At 55.1% G+C, this 15,747-nt stretch overlaps 1 protein-coding gene across 4 annotated transcripts in view; it reads left to right on the forward strand.

The window, feature by feature from the left end:
• Nucleotides 1–15,747, forward strand: part of LOC105469284 (regulatory associated protein of MTOR complex 1) — a 413,056-nt gene that overhangs the window by 357,688 nt on the left and 39,621 nt on the right. For all 4 annotated transcript variants that reach the window (XM_011720145.3, XM_071081792.1, XM_011720144.3 and 1 more), the window contains 3 exons: nucleotides 11,545–11,648; nucleotides 12,484–12,667; nucleotides 14,359–14,469. In XM_011720145.3, the coding sequence (XP_011718447.2) occupies nucleotides 11,545–11,648; nucleotides 12,484–12,667; nucleotides 14,359–14,469 (399 nt within the window). The remainder of the gene's footprint in view (nucleotides 1–11,544; nucleotides 11,649–12,483; nucleotides 12,668–14,358; nucleotides 14,470–15,747) is intronic.

A 15,747-nucleotide genomic window follows, 5' to 3' on the forward strand; every position in this document is an offset into this window, starting at 1 on the left:
TTATTCCTGACAGATTGAAATCACCTTACTGTCCACAGTTGCTGCTGCTTCAGTTCTTTTATTTGTTTATTTATTTTGAGATGGATTCTGGCTCTGTTGCCAGGCTGGAGTGCAGTGGCGCAATCTCAGCTCACTGCAGCCTCCGCCTCCCAGGTTCAAGCAATTCTGCTGCCTCAGCCTCCCGAGTAGCTGGGACAATAGGTGTGAGTCACCACACTGGCTAATTTTTGTGTTTTCAGTAGAGATGGGGTTTCATCATGTTGGCCAGATGGTCTCGATCTCTTGACCTCGTAATCTGCCTGCCTTGGCCTCCCAAAATGCTGGGATTGCAGGCGTGAGCCACTGCACCCAGCCTGTTCTTTATAGTATCACGGGTAATAGTCACAAGTAGCCTATTGGCCAACTTGGAAAGATCCAGATTGTTTAATTCTGCACTGGCCTCCCCTCCTGCAGCGGACCACTCTGCTACTTCCTTCGTCACCGCGTCCCTGCCGCGAACTCTGCTGCTTCCTTCGTCACCGTGTGGTGTGGCCAGCTGCACAGGCACCTGGCAACGCTCATCCCCAGGCAGCAGGCCATCTCCTCCGATTTCTTTTATGTGTCACTGGCCTATTGAAAATAGCCAGTCAATTAAGTTAATGTTTTCATTATGCGGTAGGAAAACTAAGAAATAATATAATTATTTGCTTTTAAACTAAGAATAGGATAAATACAAAAATAAAACTTAGGCTGGGTGCGGTGGCTCACACCTGTAATCCCAGCACTGTGGGAGGCCAGGGTGAGAGGATTGTTTGAGCCCAGGTGTTTTGAGACCAGCCTGGGAAACAGTGAAACCCCATCTCTACAGAATAGTAACAGGTGAGCCAGGTGTGGTGACAAGCACTTGTGGACGCAGCTACCCAGGAGGATGAGGCTGGAAGATCCCTTGAGCCCAGGAGCTCGAGGCTACAGTGAGCTATGATTGTGCCGCTGCACTTCATCCTGGGTGGCAGAGCGAGACCGTGTCTTTTAAAATAATGTTGAAAAATGTATGTTTGCTACATATTGTGGTCTGAGACCAAGAGGGGGAGGCAGTAAAGCAGGTAGGAAGGAAATAAGGAAGAAAAGAAAGTCGTAAGACTGCACAAGCACCCCTGAGGAAACCACCCACGGAGCCCCCAAGCCAGAGCAGCAGGTCTCGAGGCCTCTGAGATGAGCTGACGCCCTGGAGGATTAGGACTGAAATCGTCACATGTGCCTGCCACGGATTAGGGAAAATCAGTTCTTACCACTTACCACTGCCCTTTTAGACTCTAAATAGCCTCTACCACTTTTAGTTTAAAATTTCAAGGTTGGGTTTTAAATAGCCATTTTCACTAAAATAATTCTAAAAGCGTTTTATGAACATTGATAAACGGTGTAAGTTTTTAGAATTGAGGGCCAGTTCGCCGTCTCAGCCGGCAGTTCTCTGACACACAGGGGTGTCCGGTGGCCTCTTCTTTTCTCTTGGAGGCACAGGATGGCTGTGGCCTTGGACCACCCCTGCTCTGTCCTGACTGCACAGTTGGAGGCCAGCGCTATTTAGGTTTGATCCTTTTCCCCCAGTTAATTTAGCTTCTTGAGTATTTTGATCGTGATGAAATCAGTATTCAGCCAATTTAAGTTTATTTTTCAGTGGCTTTAGTGTATTTAACCTTACTAAAAAAATTAGCCTGAATTATTTTAAACTGTAATCCGAGTGCCTAATCTTGAAATATGAGGACTGTTAAGTGCATTCCTGTGGGCCCGGCCTCCAGTTGTTAAATAGCTCCTCCTGGGAAGCATGTGTAGCACACAAGCCACTGCTCTCTGCTTTGCAGCATACGTCCCAGCACGGCCTCCACAGCCCAGCGCCCTTTTGGATTGTGTGTGACACGTAGTCTAGCTGGACGGCCCACCCCCTTCTCCCCCCGTGGTGAGGCAGTTAAGCACCTGCATGTACCTTTCACGTTAGCAGGTTACGGCAACTCGAACACAGGACCTTGTCGTGCTATCTGATTGAGCTCCAGAAACCCCCATAAAAGTGGCATTTGCCTTCTGTGCCTGCTTTGCTGTCCTAGAATGACACACAGACCTTAAGGCACATGGCCGTCACTCCGGCAGACACGCCACAGCCAGAGGAGTGGAGACCAGAGTCAAGAGAAGGCATCTGCTAGAGACCTTGCTGTACATAGCACAATGCAGCATGAGCTTGTGTGTGTGTGTGTGTGTGTGTGTGTGTCTGAGCGTATATAAGTGTGTGTGGGTTCGAGAGTAAACATTGCTACTAAAGCATTTGGAAGCATAAATCTTTCTTGTCTTCATTTTAATTTCAAGAAATGCCTTATTTTCCTGCTCTAGGAACTGAAGGGATTAAATTTCATTTTACAGAGAAATGAGCCTATTTTAGATATTTAACTCTGGAGCCAAATTTTTGTTCATCAGAGTCTAAAACAGCCTTATTACTATGGAATGCCCCGTAGAATTCTATATTCAAATACAGAAATTGCCACCAACTCTGTATGAGAGAACCCACACAGCTCCAGAGATGTGGTCTGATTTCATGTGTGTCTGATGTATTTCGATTCCCATTCCATGGGCTTGGGGTTTTCATTTTGCTTTTTGCTTCCTTTTCCTTTGATTTAGTTTTGGGGGTGTTGTTTGTTTTGTTTTGAGACAGGGTGTCGCTCTGTCACCCAGGCTGGAGTTCAGTGATCCAGTCACGGCTCACTGCAGCCTCAACCTGCTGGGCTCAAGCAATCCTCCCACCTCAGCCTCCCAAGTAGCCGGGACTACAGGGGCACACCACCATGTGTAGCTAATTTTTGTATTTTTTGTAGAGATGGGGTTTTACCATGTGGCCCAGGCTGGTCTCAAACTCCTAGGCTCAAGTGATTCACCCACATTTCCCTCCCAAAATGCCAGGATTACAGGCATGAGCCACTGCACCTGGCCTGCTTTTAGGTTTTTTTGAGGAAAATTTCAGACTATGTAGAAGTAGAAAGAAGGGACTGACGCCCCTCAGGAGCCTGCATGTGGCCCCAGCAGTTTTCACCCTGTGGTTTTAGGACAATGCCAAGAAAGAACCTTCAAGCCACAGGTGGTCACCTGTCAGGGCACACATGCTCATGATCACTGGTTATATTATAATTTATGAGAAAACGCATGAGCATAAATGTACAAACTCACCTAGAAGCACTGCTGCAGCCTCTTGATGCTGTGAAGAGTGTGTGCATGCGCTGGCTGCTGCGTCTATTGCAGGACTCATACATGCAGACAGAGATGAGAAATCAGTGTACTTAACGAAAGGTCAAACTGATGGCAGTGGCAGCCTGTCTTGGAGCAGCCACTGCCATGACGTCAGCTATAGCTGGGGAGGCACGGCCAGGGCCACGTGCTCCACAAAGCTGGCAGGAGGCAGGAACAGGAGGAATCCCACCCCCTTCCAAATTGACAGGGCAGGAGCCTCATGCTCCCCAGGCGCAGCTGCAGCCGCCCAGCCACAGCTCTGGATCCAGGCATCTCTGTGCTCTTGGGGGCCAGGAGCAGGCAGGAGCCCCACCCTCCCAGGCACAGCTGCAGCCATCCAGCGGTGGCTCCAGACCCAGCCATCTCTGTTCTTGGGGACCAGGAGCAGGCAGGAGCCCCACCCTCCCAGGCGCAGCTGCAGCCACCTGGCATGGCTCCTCCATGCTGTCAGGGGCCCAGGAAGCACCCTCTACGCCTGCAGGCTCAGAAGTGTCTACTCCCGCTGCCTGGCCTCTCCCTGCTCCTGGCACCCGCTTCAGTCTTGGAGCAAAGTTGAGGCTGAACCCAGGTGCTGTTGCAACCCCACCAGCTGTGCACACGCTCGAGGCAGGGCTAACATGCCAACCTCCTGCTGCCTCAGCCCCCTCTGGACTTTGGGCACCAACGAGCATGGGAGGGAGGCTGAGGGCAGGAACTGAGGGCAGTTTGGCACTAGCCTGCAGGTGCCCCTCGGCACAATCAGCCTGGGTGTTGTGGATGATGGCAGGAGGCAAACAGGGTCCTGGGCGGAAAGGGGCGGGTCGCCGGTGAAGTGCCACCTTCAAGCCAGGGACGGCCTGAAGCCTGGGGGCTGGGCTGATGAACCAGAATGGGAACTTATGGTGCTTTTTCCGAGCCTGCCCATAGCTGCTCATGAATCAGTCAGCATACACTTCCTCCGCCTTTGAAGCCCATAAAAACCCCGGACTCAGCCAGACTTGAGGAAACAATGGGATGACCTGCCTTGAGAGAAGAGCTACCCACTCCAGGGTCTCCTCTCTGCTGAGAGCTGAGCAGACGTCAGGAAAACCAGCTGCGAAAAGGAGCTACCCACCTCAGGGTCTCCTTTCTGCTGAGAGCAGAACACTCGTCAGGACAACCTGCCTCTAGAGAGGAGCTACCAACTGTGGGTCTCCTCTGAACCGTTCTGTTGTTCAATAAAGCTCCTCTTCAGCTTGCTCACCCTCCACTTGTCCATGTACCTCATTCTTCCTGGACGCAGGACAAGAACTCAGGACCCGCCAAATGGCAGGGCTACAAGAGCTATAACACAAACAGGGCTGAAACATGCCCCTTGCTTGCCATGTTGCAGACAAGAAGAAGGAGAGAAGAGAAGAGGAGAGAAGAGCTGCGGCCCTTCAGGGAACCCAGACCTAGGAGCTCCCCGAGATAGGGCTATGATGCCATTTCTGGGGCTCTGCAGTTCCTGGTGTCTCCAAGCTTCCAGGTGCCACCGTGGTCCCCAGTGCCAGCTGTTGAAGCTGCTTGTAGTACACCTGGCCCAGCCACAGCCTTGCAGGGAGCTGGCACCCATGCCAGTGCCTAGAGCTGCCCTGCATGTGTGGCTTGCACAGTGGCTGGACCCCACATTCACTCTCACCACTCTGCGCCTGGCTTGCCTCTGGCAGGTGTGAGATTCAGGCCAGCAGTGTGAGCCAAGCGCAGCCTGCCAGGCTGAATGGGCACAACAAGTCCAGTGGGCCCAAGTCAAAACTTGGGCAAAGGCATCACCAGTCCCAGAGGTTTCTGGCTGGCAAAGCAACACCCCAAGGATCCCGTGACATTTTGATCTACTTATAAGATGAAGACCTAAGTGACTGATAAAGAAAATAGGCCGGGCGCGGTGGCTCAAGCCTGTAATCCCAGCACTTTGGGAGGCCGAGATGGGCGGATCACGAGGTCAGGAGATCGAGACCATCCTGGCTAACATGGTGAAACCCCGTCTCTACTAAAAATACAAGAAAATTAGCCGGGCGAGGTGGCGGGCGCCTGTAGTCCCAGCTACTTGGGAGGCTGAGGCAGGAGAATGGCATGAACCCGGCGGGGCGGAGCTTGCACTGAGCCGAGATCGAGCCACTGCACTCCAGCCTGGGGCACAGAGCAAGACTCCGTCTCAAAAAAAAAAAAAAAAAAAAAAAAAGAAAATAAACATTGGCTAGGTGCAGTGCCTTATACCTGTAATCCTAGCACTTTGGGAGGCCAAGGCGGGCAGATTACTTGAGGCCAGGAGTTCAAAACCAGCCTGGTTAACAGTCTCTACTAAAAATACAAAAATTAGCTGGGTGTGGTGACACACTCCTGTAGTCCCAGCTACTCAGAAAGCTGAGGCACAAGAATTGCTCAAACCCAGGAGACAGAGGTTGCAGTAAGCTGAGATGACACCACTGCACTCCAGCCTGGGTGACAGAACGAGACCCCATCTCAAAACAAAGTAAAAAAGAGAGTGAAAATAAACATTGAGATACCCAGGAAAGCATATGCCAAAGCACTAAACATCCTAAGCCTGACACCTGGCTTCATGCTTTCGTACCGTGAGTTACTTATAGATAGGTTTTGTTTTTGTTTTTGTTTTTGTTTTTTTGAGACTGTGTTTCACTCTGTCACCCAGGCTGAAGTGCAGTGGCGCGATCTCAGCTCACTGCGACCTCCATCTCCCAGGTTCAAGCAATTTCTTCTGCCTCAGCCTCCTGAGTAGCTGGGATTACAGGTGCGCACTACCACACCCAGCTAATTTTTGTGTTTTTAGTAGAGACGGGGTTTCGCCATGTTGGCCATGCTGGTCTTGACCTCATGGCCTCAAGTGATCCACCTGCCTTGGCCTCCCAAAGTGCTGGGATCACAGGCCTGAGCCACTGCACCCGGCCATGGATACATTGCTTTTAAAATCACACTGTCATGCCAGAATTTTCTCTCCTCCTACTTGACAGCATCTCTTAGAACCCAGAGAGCCCGGTCTGTTTGTCCCTACCCTCTGTTCTCTCAAGCTGCCTGAATCGTAAGGGTTTCTTAATTCAGCATGTTTGCAATTAGCTTCTCGACCAAAGTAGTTCTGCACTTGCTAAAATTGTCTTTACCTCTGAAATTCTCTGAAATTTCTCTTCCAGTGATCACAGCCGATCTGCATATAGATATTCTGATTTCTTTTAAATCTCGTCAAACAGCATTTCCTTAACTGAGACGGACAGTTCTCTGTTGTCGCCGTCATCCCTCCCTCTAGAACCACACCTCTCTGAAGCCATCGGGCTCTCTCCCAGCTCAGGGCCCCTCCGGGAATCGTGAGCTCTACCTCCAGCCCCTGAAGGCTGTGCTGCCCGGGCCACCCCTGCCTGGTTTCAGTGGTGACCTGCTGCGTGGAAGTGTCCGACTGCCTCTCCCACCAAGCCACGGGCGTGACCACCCTCTGCATCCTCAGCGAGCGTTCGCCTCACCTGTCTTAGTTCCTGCACCTCCACCCAAAGGAGGGATGCTCAGAACAGTGGGAAGAGCCACCCCAGGAATATGGCACACCAGCAGCACTAATGAACAGCGTGGACACATGTCACGTCTGTGGCTTGAAAGCTTTTCACGTGCGTGTTCATTCCCCTCCCTGCAGACCTGGGGAACGAGGGCAGCATCGGCCTGGATTAGCTACAGAATCAGACGTGGCCCTGCCTTAGAGCCACACTGCCCGATGCCGGCCCGTGGGCCCCTGCCCAGCTACAGCAGAAGCGCCCCTGGAGAGCCCATCCAGACGGAGATGCCCTGTTTCCCTGCGGAGATGCAGACTCCGGGCTCTGGGGTGGTGGCCAGGAATCTGTTCTCAATGAGACTGTTCTGTGGAGCTGCAGGCAGCGGCTGCCCCACAGGCACCCCCGCAGGGGTTCATAGCCACTAGGCACTAGGGTGGCTCTTAGGGCCTGAGGCTCCTTCAGGCAGGGACAGCACCAGCTTTGCCCTGAGCCCCATTCTAGCTCTCCTGGCTTTCAGCCAGTGACTTCATGCCTCTCAGCTTGCATTTCTCCATCTCTAAAAGTTAAAACTGGGATCGTGGTACGACCCCCACCCCACTAGGGCTGTGGTAAGAAGTACAGAGCCCTGTCCCTGTGCCGCCCGGGTGTAGAGAGGGATCCACACAGCAAGCTGCATTGTCGGCACCCGCGTCTGTCGCCATCACCTCCTTGACCATCTCACCATCCTCTGTGGAAAAGGGGCCACAGCAACTCCAGAACCTCCCGAGCCTTCCCTCACGCCTGGCTCTGAGGAGGGAGGGAGCTGGTGGGCTGAGATACCTCGGCCTCCACTGACGTGGAGTTCTCTTCCCGCAGCACCTAGGACTGAGGGCGCCGTGACACCAAGTGAAACTCCTTAAGGCTTCCTTTGTAACTACTGGGCAACTAGTTAAGAGTCACCATGTTGCTTTAATGGAATAATACCCAGGACATACTTTTCCAAAGGAAGGGTTCGTAGGATGTATCTAGGAAACGCAGTTTGCAGAAAAATGACTTGAAGAAATAGCAGCACACGCTTTTGCAGGGGCTTCTTCTCCCCCACCAAGCAGCCTGCAGCCTCTGCGCTATTCTTAGCCCCAAAGTGCCTCTGGATAATCCTCTGGGAATCCCTTTTTAAGAGTTTCTCACACATGAGTCCAGATCCTCGATATAAAATTAACAGGAACATTTCTGAAATACTCCACTTCCTCCCAAGATAGAGCCGCCAGAAGCTGACGCTGGCATCCGCAGCCCTGACTGTGTCAAGACCCAGCGGGAAAATTCACTGTCCACGTCTCTGAAATGCACGGTATTTTTATCTGCATTGGCTCAGACCCCCCGTGACTTGTGAGGTGGCGCTCCCAGAACAGGAGACAGGGTGGGCCTCATTCCAGTCCCCGCTCCACCAGCTGCACGCAGGCAGGGGGCGATGAAAGATGCCCGGGACTCCATCTTCCAAGAGTGTTTATGTGTACACTGGCCCAAGAGAGCGTCTGTGCTGAGAATTCGACTGTTAACAAAGTCCTATTTGCCACCGCTGAAGGTTGGCTTGGGGAGTGGAAGAATGGCCCTGTCTTGTAGCCGTCACCCTGACCGTCTTACAGCTGCCGTCCTCTCTGGACTCAGACCTCCCTAGAGGGCGTGTCTGCACACCCTAGACCACTGCAGGCTGTGAGCGAGCTGGGGTTCTGGGGGTGTACACGCTGAGAAGGGCGCTGTGTCCTCGAGGCAGGCCTTGGCCCACTGAGGCTATATGGGCTGCTCTCAGGCCTCCAGTTTGCACCTCCAAACCCAGCCTCTGCCAGCGCTGTGCCTTCTCTATTCACCCTTCCTGGTGCTGCGCTAAGATGGTGGCAGGGACCGGCAGAAAGGACTCTCCCTGCTCCTCCTCTGCCTCTGCCCCTGCCCCAGCCGCGCCCCTGCTCGCCGAGTGCCCTGTCCTCACACCGACGCCACAGGCAGGCAGGTCTGCCAGGTCACCCCCAAGGGACGTGCTGCTCATGTTCACAGTCTTGGCCCCACATCCAGCACAATCAACGCTGAGTAAATCTTTGTTGAACAAATAGGAAGTGCACGGCTAAAAGAAGGCTTCCTCCAGGCTGACACCCTGTGGTCACTACACTAATCGGGCGCAGGGGGGACATGGGGGGGGGGGGTGTTCCTGAACCAGGGGTGTGTCCATCTCTCACAAGATTTCCAAAAGTGGTAGAAAATTAGTTTTGTGACAGTAGCCACAGGTACAAGCCATGTGAAAGCAGGATGATCTCATCTCATAACCCCAGAGGCTGTGAGAATTCCTGCTGAGGCCAGGATCAGTTCCCTTCCCCGAAGAGTGGACACAGCAGAGCGTTCGTCACCACGGCTCCCACACGGTGCTCCCGCGGGCGCTTCCGTGCAGGGTGGTGGGGCGGGAGCTGCACAGACCCCAGGCAGCTGAGCGGGACACCCCAGGGCTCCTGAGTCACCCGCCTCAGCCCAGCAGTGCCTGAGCCTTTGTGCTCCGTGAGCGTCTGAGCATGTGTGGGTTTTGCTGAAGGCTTCATTTCAACTCCAGAAGTTCTCTGTCTTCCCCGTCACCTCCCACTGTTTTTCCAGACATTTTGAGAAGGCACATATAAAGTTCAGAGTCGAAAACTTGCTTTTCTCTTTTTAGACTTTTGAAGGGATCATATGTCTGGCAGGTTTTGTGGGGTGGTTGTGTGTGTCTAGGGCTGGCCAAATAGTTTAATACCAAAACAAAACAAGTTCAGAAAGAACAACTCTTGTCGTTTATAAAATAGGAACGTTGCTTCAAGACGAGTTATGGTTCCATTTTCTTGCTATTTGCGTTTTGAAGGAAGGGCGATCTGGGAAGCATCGATGTTACATGAGTGAAGACTGCAGGATTCTTTTGTTTTCCTTGGTGTTCTGTTGGCTGAATTGCAGGTTCAAGGTTCCTAACCTCTAAGTGACTAATTAAAAGCCGTGAGACATCCAGCACTTTGGGAAGCCAAGGCGGGCGGATCACGAGGTCAGGAGATCGAGACCACCCTGGCTAACACGGTGAAACCCCGTCTCTACTAAAAATACAAAAAAGTAGCCAGGCGTGGTGGCGGCGCCTGTAATCCCAGCTCCTCGGGAGGCTGAAGCAGGAGAATGGCGGGAACCCGGGAGGCGGAGCTTGCAGTGAGCTGAGATCGCGCCACTGCACTCCAGCCTGGGAGACAGAGCGAGACTCCATCTCAAAAAAAAAAAAAAAAGCCGTGAGACAGTGCAGGCTCCACGCGGATGCAGACCTGCAGGACGGGGTTCTGTCTGACTGCAGCGCAGCCTGGGATGGGCCGGCGCTCAGGGGATGGCTCATGCCTGCGGGATCGGTGGGCACCTTCACAGAGCAGCTGGCCCCGTCCTCCTGATCACAAAGGAGGTTGCCCCGGCACCATCAGGCCCTTCCGAACGCACACAGCCTCTGGAGTCCAGAACCCAGTGGGACCCGCAGCCCCCAGAACAAAACCTCCCCGAAGCAGCTGGGCCCTCGCGAGGTCCTGTCGGCGGCCGGGCAGCACACGCCCTGGCTTGCATGGTTTCTCACAGATGCTCACTAACACCGAGAGTTGGTCTCCAGATCCACAGAAAACCCGCTTAAAAAATCAAAGCAAAACCACTTACCCCCTGAATGCCAGGGCTCAAGCTGGTACAAATCTTTTTCTGTGGTAGAATTTCAAGCCCTGCAGGTGTCTGTGGCAGGAGGCTCACAGAGCCCAGGGTCTCGGCTTCATCTGCAGATGGCTGCATTGAGGGGGTGGTTTGGAGCCTCATGCTGCCCACTAGGCTGTGCCAGCTGTGCACCACCCTGCTCCCCACCCCCCTGGGAGCAGCCGTCCCCTCCCCCTGCCAGTGCGTCCCTCCCCAGGGCAGGTTTCAGCCACGTCTGCCCTGGAGATGAAGGTACCCCGTCCATGCAGTGCACCTGGCACCACCCATGTGCGCCCATGGGGAAGGATGACCACAGCCCCTTGGCCAGGGGGGTGTTAAGGGCGGTCTTGAGTTCCAGGCCCCATCACAGCCGAGGCAGCAGAGCCCATTTTGCCGCTGGAGAGAGCCCAGGCCCCCTGCAGGCATTCCCTGATGCTGCTGCACCCTGGACAGTTTCCATGGCCTCCTGAGGAACACGGGGGTGTAAACAGTGGCCTGCGTGGAGGCCTCGGGCTGTGGTGACTTTCCACCCCGTGCCCACCAGCCAGGTCCTGGGTAGATGAAGCCCTCCCTGACCCTCCACAAATGCCACCGTCACCCGGCTCCGGAAAGAGCACGGCTGGTGGATTCTTCCCGGGCCTCAACTCACAGCCTCTGACCGGAGAACTGAGGTGTTGGGGAGCACCGGACTCAAGGCCAGGACGGTGCAGAGGCCCAGCCTCAGGCAAGGGGGAGGACACTGAGGCCGCCCAGGAGCCGCCCCTCTGGCAGGGAAGGTGAGGAGAGCGGGCCTTCGTCCATCTCAGAGGCTTCAGGCCCTGACCCCTTGGGAGCCTCAGGCAGAGCTTCCTCCCCAGACGTCCCAGCTCCCACGGCCACGCCAGGGCTGGCCCAGCAGGTGCGTGTCCTCTAAGAGTAAAGAATATGCCCTTTGAGCTTGGGGTTGCATTTAGGGGGAATCCAGCTGGGGCCTTCCATTGGTGTTGGCGCTTCCTCGGTCAAAGGCCTTTTCTGGGACTGAAGCGGCTCCACGGCAGCCACCAGCCTCTGCTTCTTGTGGCGGCCTCCACAGAGCGCGTCCCGTCTGACCTTCACACCCCCATGCCTTTGCCCCTAGGCCACCGTGAATGCCCGGCCGCAGCGCGTCCTGGACACCTCCTCCCTCACACAGTCGGCCCCTGCCAGCCCCACCAACAAGGGTGTGCACATCCACCAGGCGGGGTAAGTGCCGCCCGCTCAGCCTGCAGGTCCATAGTGGTGACCAGGGCCCCACGGGCTGAGCTCTCCCTGAGTCAGCCTCCCCATCCTCCTCCTTCCCCGCCCTGTCTTGGCTTCATCTCCTCCCCCCTCTCTAATGGGCATTCTCTTTCCCTCTCCCTCCTGGACACCCCGGCACCCACCTCGTCTCCTCCCCGCTCTCTAACGGTAGCTCTCTTTCCCTCTCCCTCCTGGACACCCCGGTACCCACCTCATCTCCTCCCCGCTCTCTAACGGTAGCTCTCTTTCCCTCTCCCTCCTGGACACCCCGGCACCCACCTCGTCTCCTCCCCGCTCTCTAACGGTAGCTCTCTTTCCCTCTCCCTCCTGGACACCCCGGTACCCTGCCTTGAACTCTCCCCTATCTTGAGAAACCCTTCATTTGCACATCGTCTCAGCAAAAGTTGAACTAAGCCTGGTCTCTGTGGCCTTTCAGAGTTCTCAAGAGGGGATCTAGATCTCCGAGTGGGTAACCAACAGGTGTTTGCACCTCAGGACGTGGCACTGCTGTGCGCTGAGCTTGCGCATCCCGGCCCGCTCAGCTCTGAGCTGGTTTCGTGCTGTCCACACTGCCTTCCAGGGCGCTGGAGTTCAATGAGGGACTCCCCTGCCCCCTGCCAGTCGGGCAACTGAGCAGCATGGACTCGGCACCAGCAGCTGGTGTGCCGGGAGACTGAGGACACCCTGGGCCCTGGTGGTATCTGGGAGGGTGCAGGTGGCCCAGGAAGTTGTTCCATGTTTCCCCTCGAAGCTCCAGACTCCGCAGAGAACGCAGTGTTTGTTTTTCTCCCAATGGCAGGGGCTCCCCTCCAGCGTCCAGCACCAGCAGCTCCAGCCTGACCAATGACGTGGCCAAGCAGCCGGTCAGCCGAGACCTGCCTTCTGGCCGGCCGGGCACCACAGGCCCCGCGGGGGCGCAATACACCCCTCACTCCCACCAGTTCCCCCGGACACGGAAGATGTTCGACAAGGGCCCAGAGCAGGTACGGAGCCCCGGCTGCCTCGTGATCTGGACACTGATAGTGTTGCTTCTCAGATGGGGGCTCATGGCCTCGGCCTCAGGCTGTTTACGTTGGGCGCTGCCCCTTGCTCATGCACCCCCTGCCTGCACTCTTTAGGAGTACTGCCAGGTTTGTCCTGGTTCTCCGCCCCTGGTTTTGGGTTCACCATTCTTGGCAGCTTCCATGTAACGAAACAGGAGCGTGGAGTTACCCGGCTCTCCCCTTCCTGGGCGTACAGCACTCTGCGTCCCCTCAGGGGCAGCTGCACTACAGAGCGTTTGTTCTGAATGGGTTGTCTTTTCTGTGAATGTCCAAGTACACTGCATAAATAGGTGTGCTCTCTTTGCCTTTAACTAAGTTGAAAAAGAAATTTCTGGAGAGAGGAATGTGTGCTTTGTTTTGCTGGGGTTGTGCGAGCGTTGTGAGGCGGTGGCTGGTCTGGAGACCTCGGCTGTCTCGTCCAGGCGTTGCCACTTTGTCACTTGAGGGCACCGGGGCTCAGGAAGGTGGTTCAGGGCACACCCAGCTGCTCTGGGTTCTGACAGCATGATCAGCTCAGCAACGGAGTGGGGTCCGGGGCTCGCTTGGTCATTCAGTGATTTTAAAAGAAGTTAGTAGCCGCCTTGCAGGGTGCCTTGGAGCAGGAACGGCCATGTTGGGGTAGAAGAGCTGTCACAGCAGGAGCAGGCAGGTCCCCACAGGTGCTGCTCAGCCCCAGCCCACCTGGACTTTCCGTGTCTTGGCAGAGGAGGAGCAAGAACCACCACTGAGCCCCAAATGCAGGGTCAGCGTCCTGGCCAGCCCCTGATGGGGACAGGAGGCCACGGTCCTGGGGAGCAGTGCCGCTGGCACGTGCAGCGCCCCCACCTGACCCCACCCTGGGCCACGGCTCTCACTGCGGAGCCAGAGCAGCTGCCTAGGGTGGGGGGGATGCACCTCTCACTGCGCCTGCCCTGGGATCATGGGGAGCTCCCTGTGCCAAGACACAGCAGGAGAGATGCCAGCAGGCCCACCCCCACGCATATGGCGTGGCACAGGAGACCCCTGGTGCCCAGCCTCACTGCACAAACACACACAGACTCTGACAGCCCTGGCCGCCGCAGGTTCCACAACAGGAAACACGCAAAGCTCAGTCCTCCTCAGCTCCACATCCTCTTTCTCCAGGGGCTGGGAGCCCAGCCGGCCTGCACAGCCGCACGCTCCGTCCAGGCCACTTCACACGGAGTCCCCGCTCTCAGCCTGCTGTCACGGGGCCATCAGGGGAGCCGTCCTGGGACCACGTGGCGGAGGCTTTTTGGGGGTTGATAGACCAGCACACAGGGACGCGCGTGGCACTGTCTGGACAGTCGGCTAGAATTGACTTGGGAGCTGTGGTGGGTCGGCCCTGGGGATGATGGGACAGACGTGGCTCACGCTTCACAGCCCGGGCCCCTCAATCCCTGGCCAGACATTTAGGGGTTCTCAGCCCGGGCCCCTCAATCCCAGGCCAGATGTTCAGGGGTTCTTGGTCACCAGAATATGGAAGTGAGCAGAGCACAGAAGTGCTGTCCTTAGGGGCAGCCCGGAGCGCCCGGCAATGCCTTTGTCCCCTGCTGGAGCTCTTTTGAGCTTAAGAGTGGCATGACTGACTGGTGTTTCTTTTTCCTTCCACCCCTCCTGCTTAAACCCTGAAGACTGCGGACGATGCAGACGATGCTGCTGGACACAAAAGCTTCATCTCCGCCACGGTGCAGACGGGGTTCTGCGACTGGAGTGCCCGCTATTTCGCCCAGCCCGTCATGAAGGTATGCCCGGAGCACGGGGTTGAGAGTAGAGTCCTAGCGAACGTGTGTCTGTCCCACGTCTTTGAGCATAAACACTCAGGGCTCGTGGCTGTGGGAGTGTCGCTGTTGTGGTAGTGGTAGTGGTAGTGGTTGTGGTAGTGGTAGTGGTAGTGGTTGTGGTAGTGGTAGTGGTAGTGGTTGTGGTAGTGGTTGTGGTTGTGGTTGTGGTTGTGGTTGTGCTAGTGGTTGTGGTAGTTGTGGTAGTTGTGGTTGTGGTAGTGGTAGTGGTAGTGGTTGTGGTAGTGGTTGTGGTTGTGGTAGTGGTAGTGGTTGTGGTAGTGGTAGTGGTAGTGGTAGTGGTAGTGGTAGTAGTGTTCACGGTTAAGGTAGAACCGCAAAAGAAACAGACTTCATTTACCTTCCTGTTGCCAAACAAAAAGAGAAAACCTACCTTGCCAGAGCTTGCCAGTGTGACAGGTGTCACTTTGCCTTAACTGACAGGGTCACTACAGGCCTTCCCACTCCCTAATGGTGAGGATCACGTGAGACCCATCCCGAGGCCACGCTTGGGTGGCACAGAGGTCTGGAGACTGTTAGACCAAGCCTGCTGCAGCCAATCCCAGCGCATTTGTGGTTACACCACAAGACAGTCTCTGAGGCTCAACCCTGACACAGCCCTGACAAGCGCCGCGTGCTGTGGATGCGGTGGCTCTGGCCCTGCAGGCTGGGGCAGGGCGGTGGCTCTGGGCCTCTTCGAGGAACAGGGCAGGAGCTGCTCTGTCAGCACAGTCCTGGTGCTCATCTCTCTGCCAGAGTCCGGCAGAAACTCGTGGAGATTTTCTGTAAATCTAAAGCACATTCTGAGAAAACCTTCCTCTTCCCTCATACATAATTGAAAGCTGAAACTCTCAGCTTATGCTCGATTGTATATCAAGCTTGCATCTTAGTCATCTCCGTGAATGATATTTAGACCCCATGACAGCTCAGCCCCTGTGTTCCTGTCCTCATAGTGAATGCTGATTTCTGTTCATAAAAACACAGAACCATCAGGCAGCCCCTGAGGCAGGCAAGCCATAAAGCTTGAACTACTGAGCCCTTTACTGCAAAGAGAGAGGAGTTCGCCTCCCACTTCTCAAATGAACCTGGGTGGACAGTGGCCCGGCTCTTCTAGAAAGCGTCTTGCCAGGAAGCATCAAACACCTTAAATAGCCATTCCCTTTGACCCGGTCATGACTCTCCTAAAATACTGTCTTGAGAAAATAATCAGAGATACAGATGACTTCTGTGTTATTTATAAGA

The sequence above is a fragment of the Macaca nemestrina genome, chromosome 17, assembly GCF_043159975.1.
Source record: "Macaca nemestrina isolate mMacNem1 chromosome 17, mMacNem.hap1, whole genome shotgun sequence".
NCBI classification, from domain to species: Eukaryota; Metazoa; Chordata; class Mammalia; order Primates; family Cercopithecidae; genus Macaca; species Macaca nemestrina.